The sequence below is a fragment of the Staurois parvus genome, unplaced genomic scaffold (assembly GCF_062004578.1).
Source record: "Staurois parvus isolate SC_StPar_1 unplaced genomic scaffold, SC_StPar_1.0 ptg002753l, whole genome shotgun sequence".
NCBI lineage: Eukaryota > Metazoa > Chordata > Amphibia > Anura > Ranidae > Staurois > Staurois parvus.
Genome location: NW_028320549.1, coordinates 1,641,772 through 1,654,315, shown reverse-complemented (window position 1 = coordinate 1,654,315; position 12,544 = coordinate 1,641,772). Strand labels below are relative to the sequence as shown.

General features: G+C 40.1%; 1 protein-coding gene across 1 annotated transcript in view; it reads left to right on the top strand.

Annotated features, from left to right (window-relative positions):
* Positions 1-10,708, top strand: part of SCP2 (sterol carrier protein 2) — a 68,156-nt gene extending 57,448 nt beyond the window's left edge. The window contains exons 14-16 of the mRNA XM_089666617.1: positions 1,867-1,996; positions 4,671-4,750; positions 10,085-10,708. Coding sequence (XP_089522743.1) covers positions 1,867-1,996; positions 4,671-4,750; positions 10,085-10,180 — 306 coding nt within the window. The 3' untranslated portion in view covers positions 10,181-10,708. The remainder of the gene's footprint in view (positions 1-1,866; positions 1,997-4,670; positions 4,751-10,084) is intronic.
* The last annotated feature ends 1,836 nt before the right edge of the window (positions 10,709-12,544 follow it).

Genomic DNA, 12,544 nt, shown 5'->3' with positions numbered 1-12,544 from the left:
TGTGTATAAGTGACCCCTTTATACTCCCTGTGCTCCTCTTCACTTCTTTCTCTCATAACTGGAGGCTCTACCTGAAGCTTCTGGATATAGGGAAGCATGTGACCTGCTCCCTTGTCACCATGCATGCGACTGGCAGCCAATCTCTAGGTCCAAGCACTGTTACAGAGCAAAGGGAGTAACATGGAGACACTGAAAATAACAATTCCCTAACTGACAAACTAATGGGGTTTTGAAAGCGCCATACCACAAAATACAAGTCAAATATATATACAACATGTTCTGCCCTCACTATACGTGGTGGAGGTATAATTTGACAGACAGATAACCCTTCTCCCTTAACAACTCATTGATGCAGGCGCTAGGTCCTCTTTTCAACTTTTATTGCAGGGAAGTTAGAGTAAAACTACAAATGAAAGAAATAACATTCAATCAGTGTACCAATATACAAAATATACAGTCCTGATGCATTAATCTAGCTAGAAAGGGTTTTTAAACACACCGGCGATGTTTCCAATAGGCCGACAACAAAACTGCAGCTGAATAAGTTTGGAGTCCTCTGGAGGAAATGTAAGATGGCTGCTAGGAAATGTCTCTAAGACCTCATGGTGAAGACCATAGGATAATGGGAAAACTACAGTGGCTTTTAAGCAATAAAATGTGTAACTACAGAAAATAATCTATAAAACTGTAATACAAAAGAGCCACTAGATAGCGATATTACACTTTACCTTACATTCCATAGCATAATAAACTAACAATGAACATAACATAAAAATATGCTGAAGGCATCACACAACAAATACAACTTTATTAATAAAATTCAAACCACCGTTGTGGTAATGAAAATCAAGCACGGGATACATTCATCTTAAAAAAACTTGCAATGCTAATAACAAGCACAATTGGTATACATCACTGCATAATCAGGCCTTTGATAGCATAAATATCATGATTGGCATCATTATTGTGAGTTGATACGTTTCTTTGTTTTCCGACGCATTTCACCGGACACAGCCCACTTCTTCAGGGAGACCAAGTATAAAGCTCCAAAGTGAGATCAATGACTTTGCAGGAGGCCCGTGGAAAGAACACGAGCACTGGGTCCAAACAGAAGCAAAAAGGATCCCTCAATCAAAGAATATCGATGTCCACCGATTAGACACAATTTACCACTCCGTAGCAGGAAACAAGTCAAACAGAGTACTTATATGGTCCAAGAAACGGCTCCTAGCAGTCAAAGTCTATTCTGGCAAAAAAAAGGGGAGAAAACCAATTCCCTATGTGACAGTAGTAGTGCTGCCAATCCACTTCAAAACCACAGCCATAGAGTAACATGGAGGAAGGAGCATCAGGGTACCGCAGGTAAGGTGTCCGGTAGGGTACTGCAGGTAAGGTGTCCGGTAGGGTACTGCAGGTAACATTGTCACTTTGCCCTACATGTGCAAGGTGATGGTGTCTCCTTAAGCAGATCTAAATCTCATCTTGCACTACACTAATAAATTCACTTGCTACTACTTATAACCCACCTTTAGAAAGCAGGAAAGCTCTGTAATGCTTACCTGTTGGATGCTCTGAGCTCCCCCAGCAACAAAGGGTGCTGTTCAAGCAGAGGCAGTCAGTCGGGGGAGATCATGAAACCAGACCGGAGCAGGCTGGAAATGGGTGAGTATATACATTTTTCGTACACAGGTTAGTCAGGAGAGGTGTTAGGAGAGGGCAAGGGAAGATTTTTAAGATTTGGGTTTATCCCAGAGTTCTAGAGTCTTGAATTTTGTTTTTGTAAAAAAAAAATGATGTGGCTGATGTGACTAATATCAGGTGTTACTACATGATTAATTTGCTTTTTTGCTTGCATGTGTCCTACAGGAAGGGGGTGAATATGTGCAAAAGATTGGAGGTGTGTTTGCCTTTAAGGTAAAAGATGGGCCTGGAGGGAAGGAGGCCACTTGGGTTGTTGATGTGAAGAACGGAAAAGGATCTGTGCACTATGACTCAGGTGAATCCCTATGATTTTTGGCTAAACTAAATGATTCCTGGTCTGTGAGCAATCATTCTGTGATCTCTCACACCAGTAGGTTGTTAATTAACCGTTTCCCAGAACAGTAACATTCAGGGCATAACATGAATGATAACTGTCACAGTTGCTTGTGCTCTCAGTTGAACTGGCAAACCACCATGGTGTCATAACTGATCAACCAATAAACCCAAAAAAAGAAATTGCACTAAAAATCCTTACAAGCTGCTGGCACAACAATCAATAGAAATTGCCAAATTAATTGTATATAAATCAAAGGTGCCACACTAAAAAAACAATATACATAGAGTGACAAATAAAAATATATGAGAGTTCCTGTGTGAGTGCTCAGCTAATATTAATAATACTCCCAAAAAAGTGAAAATAACACAAATTGTCCAAAATGATTGAGTCTATGTAAACAAATCTTGACCTGCACAATCAGTTGGTACTCCACGACATCTTAAAGTGGAACTTCACTCTCTCAATCAATATGGACCATTTTTAATCCTTATGCTGCTAACATTAGTAAATAGGAAGGTATATCATATTTGTTTGTAAAAAAAAAAAAAAGTTTAAAACATTACTTCAGTTACTTCCTGGTTTCCATGCCTAGGCAAATAATGTCATACATTCCAGCAGTCTTCAGGAGAGGGAGGGTTCTCAGCTCAGCCAATGCCTGGATTTCAGGTAGTAAATGCTACCTGAATCATCTGCCCTTACTCAAGATGGCCACTACCAGAAATGCTAGGGGGTGTTTTTCAAAGTGATTTCTCAGTAAAATGTAGCACAGAGACATGGATGAATGGGTGAGTTTGGTTTGAATATTGACAATGAATTAAATGTTTTGTTTGTGGTGCTCAGATGCAGTGCAGTTCAAGAACAAAAATAAAAAAACATCAAACCCCCCCCCCCCCCCAAAAAAAAAATCACAATCCCCCCTCCCAAAAAAACCCCAAATAAACACACACACACAAAAAAAGGGCAGACTTGATGGACCACCCAGTCTTTCTGCCATCACTTTTCTATGTTTCCACTTTAAATACTCCATCACCTACATAATAAAACTCTTACCAGAGCTAATGGACTCTTTAATCATAAAGAGTCAAACAAGCTTTTGTATCCATTTGTTCCTTGCTTGGGAAAATATGCCTTCTCTGGCTTACTGCTACATCCTCATGGGTGCCCCATCCACCATCGGATGTATTCAACCATGACATAGGAAAATAGTTGGGAAAGCCACATCGCGTAAAATGTATTAAAAAGTAACTAACCATTTACAGAGTTCAAAATAATAAGTGCTTATCTATAAGAGACCGGTCCTGGGAGTTGGACAGGCCGCTTCCTGGTTACGAGCTGCGTGATGATGTCACAAGCAATGGCTCTGCCCAGACAACATTCACATATGGCTAAAAAGGCTTCTACCCCTATTTCACTATTCTGTATGTAACAGTGCTCAGGCCCTGAACACTAAATTATAGGAGATACAATTAGGGAAGTGCTGGCAGAGGCATCTTATGCAATAGGAAGAAGGGTCAGCCGCACACCGGAGGATAGATGAACATAGGGTGTATTTATTGATCCATAGGACACACAGAACACCAGGACATGAATACAGGACTTGTTGCCGCTTTCCAGATGACCTCGTGCTTAATCATTATTAATCATTATGATTAAGCACGAGACTAATGCATTAACAGGTCCTGTATTCATGTCCTGGTGTTTTGTGTGTCCTATGGATCAATAAATACACACTATATTCATCTATCCTCTGGTGTGCGACTGACCATTCTTCCTATTGCATTGTGTGTGGTGGCGAGCCAGAGCCCGAACCTGTCGTGGATCGATCTGGATTGTTTGCCTGAGCGGTATACCTTTTTTGTTCTTGATAGGCATCTTATGGACCTGCTACCAAGAAGGGAAATGTCCCAAATGAGAACATTTGCAGCAGTAAGAACTTGGATTCAAATTCATCTCCATTAAAAATATTTCCCCCTTTTTGTCTGTCCTCCCTTTTTTAATAACAACTCTGGGCCCCATTTATCAAATTAATGAAACAAGAACTTGGTACGCCCCATGCTGCATTAGAATGAATGCATTGTAAGAAACAAAGACAGTTCCTTCCTAATTTCATTAAGCCATGTACTCAAGGGCGGACTGACCATTTGGAAACTCGGGCACTGCCCGAGGGCCCGGGGTCAGTAGGGGGCCCCATGAGATGCCCCTGGTACCTTTTTCATAGGCTTTTTTGAGTTTGGGCAAAGACACAGGGGCCCCATGATCCCCTATTACCCGGGGGCCCCATGAGTTGTCAGTCCGCCCCTGCATGTACTGCAGGCTGTGCATAATTCATTTTGGTAAGAGAGTTAATGCCATTGCCAGATTGTGTTTGTGGTTTTTTTTTTTGTTTTGTTTTTCTTGCATCTTCCTGTCCTAATGACACCCTTACCCTTCATTTCTTGCTCTGGTGTCGCAGGGAGGGGAAGTTGGGTGAAATCTCCTTGACTTTTTCTTCTGCCTTTCTCCACTTCATCCAAACTGTAGGGTAAAAGGTTTTGCCAAGGAAAATTGTACACCACCATCAACGTGACCCTGAACAATATTTCAGCCATGTAAAATGATTGCTAATACATCTGATATGTCACTTGTGTTGCAGATAAAAAGGCGGATTGCACAATCACCATGGCGGACTCTGACCTCTTGGCTTTAATGACTGGAAAGATCAATCCTCAGACAGTAAGTATTTGTATCAAATAGAGGAAAACATGTCAATTAAACAGGTACTTCTGCAAAATGTGAAATGTATACCAGCATTTCTGTTTGCATAGTTCTTGTCATAGGTTTCTTTCAATGTCCTTTCAGAGAAGAAGTTGCAGGCAGACGGCAAATTTTTTTGTGTGTTTTGAATTTGTTTGCATATTTTCTTGCCAGAAGATCCGGCTAGTAACAGCACTTCTGTTGCAGTATGAGTTCACTAAAGCTGGCCATACATAATTTTGTCTGGCTCCTGATGAACCAACCAAAATTTGCTTCATGGGTGGACAGAAAATTGTCAGCAACAAAAAAAGGCTATCCATTTATGGCCTTACATTTAGGGACAGCTTTGTCAACCTGCTCTGCAAGCTCCTTTAGGTAGCCATTGGGCTGCCAACAGCCAACCAAAGGAGCCAAATCCACAGGGAAGAAAAATTATATTTGAAATAATATTTTTAAAATATTCTTCCCAAATATATTGCCATATATTTGAAATACCCCAATTTTGGCCATATTCAATGTATTTCAAAATATATTTTTAAAAAATTATATATATATATATATATATATATATATATATATATATATATATATATATATATATATATATATATTGTGACAGGATGAACGGCGAGGTGATAGAGGGACGCTATGTGTCACCTCGCATATGCTCATACCTGACCGTTTAGGTGGAGTCCACTCCGGGTTTTCGAGGCAACAGTTAAGCAGGTGGGTCCGGACCAGAGTTTGGGCTCCACTGATGACCACCAACAGGTGGTATAAAAAGGGCAGGGCTGGAGCAAGGAGTTGCTCGTGGCCTGGGACTCAGAGAGGTGTTCTGAGAGAGCTGTGTGTATGGACTATACCTGCAAGAAAAGGTTTGCTGTTACTTTGTTTTGGTGACAGGGAGAAGCCCTTCACCTTTGAGAGAGGAATCATCTTTTGTTTAGTTAGTGCCTGGATGGCAAGGGTTTATTTTCATGTTCTGTTTATTTCCTGCAAACCTTTTAAATAAAGCTGACAACCAGTCAGATTTTGATGAAAGCCTGCTGTGCGGTCTACCTTTGTCCCAGGGAAGGAGATCCCCCCACCTGAGCTAACCCCACAATATATATATACTGCATGTTGAAATGCATTTTATTACAAAATATATGAAAAATATTTTTGAAAATACATTTCAAATGTACTGTATGTCTTTAAAAATACAAATCTACATTTTTGGAATGCATTTACAAATATATGTTAAAATAATTTTTTTATATGTTAAAAAAAAATCTTAAATATATTTAATAAAATATTTTTAAAATATATTCTTCGGATTTTTTTTGTAACATCTAAAAAAAGTCAGTTTAACATATATTTGTAAATGCATCCCAAAAATGTAGATTTATATTTTTAAAGGCATACAGTATATTTGAAATGTATTTTAAAAATATTTTTCATATATTTTGTAAAAAAAAACACATTTCAACATGGTGTGTGTGTGTGTGTGTGTGTGTGTGTATATATATGTACAGTCATGGCCGAAATTGTTGGCACCCTTGATATTTTTCCTGAAAATCAAGTATTTCACACAAAAAAGGTATTGCATTAACACATGTTTTGCTATACACATGTTTATTCCCTTTGTATGTATTGGAACAAATATAAAACAGAGGCAGAAAAGCAAATATGACATAATGTCACACAAAACCCCAAAAATGGGCTGGACAAAAGTATTGGCACCCTTAACTTAATATTTGGTTGCACACCCTTTGGAAAACATAACTGAAATCAGTCGCTTCCTATAACCATCAATAAGCTTCTGACACCTCTCACCCGGAATTTTGGACCACTCTTCCTTTGCAAACAGCTCCAGGTCTCTCTTATTGGAAGGACACCTTTTCCCAACAGCAATTTTAAGATCTCTCCACAGGTGTTCAATGGGATTTAGATCTGGGCTCATTGCTGGCCACTTCAGAACTCTCCAGCGCTTCTTTGCCATCCATTTCTGAGTGCTTTTTGACGTATGTTTGGGGTCATTGTCCTGCTGGAAGACCCAGGATCTTGGACACAAACCCAGCTTTCTGACACTGGGCCCTACAGTGCGACCCAAAATCCTTTGGTAATCCTCAGATTTCATGATGCCTTGCACACAGTCAAGGCACCCAGTGCCAGAGGCAGCAAAACAACCCCAAAACATCATTGAACCTCCACCATATTTTACCGTAGGTACTGTGTTTTGTTCTTTGTAGGCCTCATTCCGTTTTCGGTAAACAGTAGAATGATGTGCTTTACCGAAAAGCTCTATCTTGGTCTCATCTGTCCACAAGACGTTTTCCCAGAAGGCTTTTGGCTTACTCAAGTACATTTTGGCAAACTGTAGTCTTGCTTTTTTATGTCTCTGTGTCAGCAGTGGGGTCCTCCTGGGTCTCCTGCCATAGCGTTTCATTTCATTTAAATGTCGACGGATAGTTCGCGCTGACACTGATGCTCCCTGAGCCTGCAGGACAGCTTGAATGTCTTTGGAACATGTTTGGGGCTGCTTATCCACCATCCGGACTATTCTGCGTTGCAATCTTTCATCAATTTTCCTCATCCGTCCACGACCAGGGAGATTAGCTACAGTGCCATGGGTTGCAAACTTCTTGATAATGTTGCGCACTGTGGACAAAGGCAAATCTAGTTCTCTGGAGATGGACTTGTAACCTTGAGATTGTTGATATTTTGCCACAATTTTGGTTCTCAGGTCCTCAGACAGTTCTCGTCTCCTCTTTCTGTTGTCCATGCTTAGTGTGGCACAGACAGACACACAATGCAAAGGTTAAGTGAACGTCTCTCCTTTTTATCTGCTTTCAGGTGTGATTTCTATATTGCCCACACCTGTTACTTGCCCCAGGTGAGTTTACAGGAGCATCACATGCTTGTAACATTCTTATTTATCCGCAGTTGTGAAAGGGTGCCAATACTTTTGTCCAGCCCATTTTTGGAGGTTTGTGTGACATTATGTCGAATTTGCTTTCTTTCCTCCCTTTTTTTGTTTTGTCCCAATACACACAAAGGGAATAAACATGTGTATAGCAAAACATGTGTTAATGCAATACGTTTCGTGAGAAATACATGATTTCCTGGAGAAATATCAAGGGTGCCAACAATTTCGGCCATGACTGTATATGTATGTGTATGTATGTATGTATGTATGTATGTATGTATGTATGTGTATGTATATATATATATATATATATATATATATATATATGAGAGAGAGAATATGGCGAAAATTGTAGTATTTCAAATATATGGTAATATATTTGTGAAGAATATTTTTAAAATATATTTTTCTTCCATATGGGAAGGCAGGCTGACAACACTGCTGCAACCATTTCAATCAATCCATTGCTAGCTTTTTAAAGAACATTTTCCAGAACAATACAATAAAAGGATTTTTGTCTCACATGTAAAATCATATTTTGGAGTACGTTGCTGGACACAGTATTCTGAAACACTGGGTTATAATACCACCTTCAGGAGAATTGAACATTGGCAAGAGATCAGGAGACAGCCTTGCAAGATTTGAGAATCTGAAAAAGTTCCCCATATATTTGAAAGATGAGCAGATGAATCCACCTAGCAATAGTGGAATAAAAAGCCAGCTGTTGGCTACAAGGATGTAATTAAAATAGATTTGGGGTTTACATACTAGTGAGCTCGCATTGCCTGTAGATGAACAGAATAAATCTGCAGATATCATTAAAAATGTGGTGTTTACTGTTAAGAAGCCTCCCCAGCACTGCCTGCATGTAGCATCCTATAGATCTGAATGTGCCATTTAAGTCTATAAGAAGTTACTGCATTAAGGTAAGTGGCCACTTGGGGGGGGGGGGTTGCCTTTTGAGTGTATTAAGGGGGTAGGGAGTGGGATCTGCTGACTTTTTAGCTAAACCTGAACTTATCCTTTTAAGAATGAAGCAAGATAACTGTTTTTATTAGTACTTGAACATAGTGAGTAAAGCTGGCCATACACCATTATAATTTTATTTGAACTTTCATACAAAATTCTGTAGACTCGTCAGGCATTCAATCTTTCCATCATTGGGCCAAAAGCCCTTGAAAGTTCATCCAGATCTACTTCAATGGAACCTCAGATTTATTAAATAGGTTTCTTTTGTGTCTAGCATATGTGTGCTTTTTCCTGAATTTAAAATCCTATTTTGGTTAGAATTTTATTTGCTCAGACAGAAAAAAAAAGAGAAAAAAACTTTCGTCCTGTTCCTTTGAATTTTCTCATCTCTACAGTTGAAGACTATCATTGATTTGTCCCCACTAACCATTAGAAAACAAAGTGAACATTCCAAAAATTTAAATTTTCTACCAAAATGCTACTGGTGTATGGCCAACTTAAAGTGGTTCTAAAGGCTCAAGGTTCTACACCTTCATGCATTGTATGCATGAAGGTAAAAAAAACCTTCTGTGTGCAGCTTTCCTCCCAGCCCCCTAACACTTACCTGAGCCCCATTCTGATCCAGCAATGTCCTTGAGAGCATCTGTTCTCTGGGGACTCTCACTCCTGTTTGGCTGAGGCAGCAGCCATGGGCTCCCGCTTCTGTCCATCACAACCAGTGAACCAATCAGGAGAAGGAGGGGGTGAGACTGAGCCACGGCTCTGAGTGTGAATGGACCCGTAGAGCTGCAGCTTGGGAGCGATCCTGCTCAGCTTGCTATGGGGGCACCTGTCAGGAGGGATGGGCTAGGAGTGCTAGTGGGGGACCTGAGTAGAGGAGGACCCGGACTGCTCTATGCAAAACCACTGCACACAGCAGGTAAGTATAACATGTTTGTTATTTTTATTTAAAAAAACCCAAAAAAACAAGACTTTAGTATCACTTTTAATGTTTGTGGGATGTTTGCAGATGTTGCACTTTCAAGTGGTATTAAAGACAAAAATTTTAAAATCCACTGACTGGCCTCTCTTGGCCTTCACATTTACGGTACGCGTTCTGTGCCATGATGACGTCACGCCTGTGCGAATGTGTGGGAGTAACGTCATTTTGGCCTGGCTATTCAAGCAAGCCTGTAAGGGACACAAGGTGAAGATGGAAGCCCCCAGGACCAGCTGGAGCAGTGACAGTGCAGCACTGGAAGACTCGCTTGTTAGGCAAGTCGGTGCCTACTAGCACACTGTGGCTAAACCTCCTGGGGACCAATTTAAAAATAACATTTAGCAGAGTTTAATTAATCTTTGAATATGTTGCTTGGGACATTTGGCATTTGCGGTTATTAAAACTTTGTAATGCTTTGTAAATTTTTAGTTCTGCTAATCATCTGCTTGTCTCTCAGGCTTTCTTCCAGGGCAAGCTGAAAATCAATGGAAATATGGGAATGGCCATGAAACTGCAGAGCCTACAACTGCAGCCAGTGAAAGCCAAGCTGTAAAGAGATAAACCACTATCAGATAAATGTGAACCGTGTAGCTGAAATCCAATGGTATGAAGAGATGGTGAGATGGACGTATTTGGGATCAACAGCAACTGCTACTATCCTGCAACTGAGAAGTGAAGAGCCATCTTCCCCTTTAATTTCTGTAGGGGCCAGTGCCTGATATGTTCCTAATACATCTGTATGTTCCTCTCTTCTGAATAACATACGTTGTGAGCCTTGCTGGCCTCTCTAGAAATGACATGGGTTGTATGGTGGGATCACCCTGTAATAGTCTGGCTTCATCTAATTACTGTATTCATCTCACGAACGCTAATGGATCTGAATGACATCTGAAGCAAATATAGAGAGTATGAATAATCAATCTAATTCCATTGATCAGACAGAAGTGAACCTTTACCCTGAAATCCTTCTTTCTGGATTTATGCACTGCGTTCTGCAGGACTCGATTATAGCAAAATGTTTCTCTAATTTGACTTTTTCTCTAATTATGACTTTTGATTAAAAAATACTAATATGTCTGTGCATTTGTTTTTGCCTGAATCTACATTAAGTTTTCTATACATGGGTTCTTCTTGAAGACAAAAGCTCTATCAAGCTCACATAGGCAGTTTTTTATTCTTAAAAAAAATGCTCTCCCCTGAACGCCTTGCAGAATGCCTTGTAGCAAAACGTAAAGCTGACAGTAGTATCTGGCATAACTGAACTAAGATTTTTTTCTTGTTAGCGCTCCTAGCAGCTCTTCTGAACATGGTATACCAAGAAGTAGAAGTACGTAAGTGGACCCAGCATACCTGGGGTTTTTTTTTTTTTCCCTTGGAGTTACACTTTAAGAAAAAAAAATGGTCCTTGCATCTTTGGATGTTTTAGTATCGGACATTTTTATGGCGGACTCCCCAGATAGACTAATTTTCACTCCCTTCCCCATCAGAATAACAAGCTCCTGAGGTTTTTCTCCAGGTTTAATTTCCAGGCTGTAGCCTAGGTTGACACCTGTGTTCTGCAGGCTGAGCAGCCCATTCATTTTAGTTGGCTGCCTTAACTACAGAAACGCAGGTGAACAAGTCCTGGGCCTTTTTTTTTTTTTAAAGTCACACTGCATGGAATGGTGCTGCCGTGTGGTTCTGCGGGCATTTAGCAGACTCACAGGGGTGCCATTAATTCTTTATGGCTCCCCCACTCATCTGCAAAAGAGCAACAAGCTTTGCCTTCGGATCAGGAACTCCTCAATTTTTCCTGTGTTTTGGACCTGCACAAGTGTGAATTTAGGCTGAGATGTATGAAAAACATGTTATGCTTGCAGTTCCATTCATTCTTAATGACACCCTAAACGCGGCCAGCAGACCTTTCATTAAGCAATATTTTAAAATTAAGCTTTATCTCGAATACACTAAACCAGAAGGGCTTGTATACCGGTATTTTAACCTCTGTCATTCCTGTCTGGTGGGACAGCATGCATTACAGACTTTACTTAAAAGTCAGACTTGTTACAGCAGAAACTGTGAACAGTGCATGTTTCTGTCAATACATGTGGTGACACCTGTTGTGTATGGTATGTAAAGGGGTTAACTGCAGAGTTTACCGACTAGAGTGTCGATCATTCTCTTTCTGCTGGCACTTAAAATGTCCCATGAATTGGATAATCTCTGTGTAGGGTGAGGAGAAGAGTGCCATCAACACAGTTCTCTCATTGAGAGGAGGGCTTGTCTGCTTCTATGGAAGTTTTGGGAGCCCAGGATTTGCAAGGGGACTGGGTGCTGAGCTATGAGAAATTAAAGGAACTCTTGTTAACCTCAGAGGTGAAACGTCACCTAAGGCCCAGTTTTTTTTTTTGTTTTTTTTTTGCCGAAACAAACAATGCTTTCCCTCCTGTGATGTCCTTTAAGCGATATTAAACATAAAAATAAATATTTATTATATCTCAGCTTTACCAGTTCTTAGATGTGATGGCTGCATTAATTTTCTTTTTTAGGCTTTTTATTTTCACCCTGTGATCAGGCTAGTAAGTTTGATGTTTTTTTCAACAGAACAAGCTTTCCTGCAGATGTAGCAGTTAGGGAGTTAAGACCAACCATTTACCACTGACGGGTGCTTATAATGATCATCATTTATTTATGTAAACCTTTTATCACAAAAGGAACAAAACCAATTACAGTAACTGCTTTAGAAGTGTTAGCTGAAATTTGGCTTCAATCTCCCCCCAAGACTTGCAGTGCTTTTGTCCAAAGGTGTCTGTTGCTCCTTCATCCAGAGTGTAGGCACCCTTAATACAGGAAATGTGTTACTGGCCAGATCACCAAGTGAAAACAGAGGAGGAAAAAAGCCTAAAAAAAACACAAATGCAGTCACCACATCTAATGA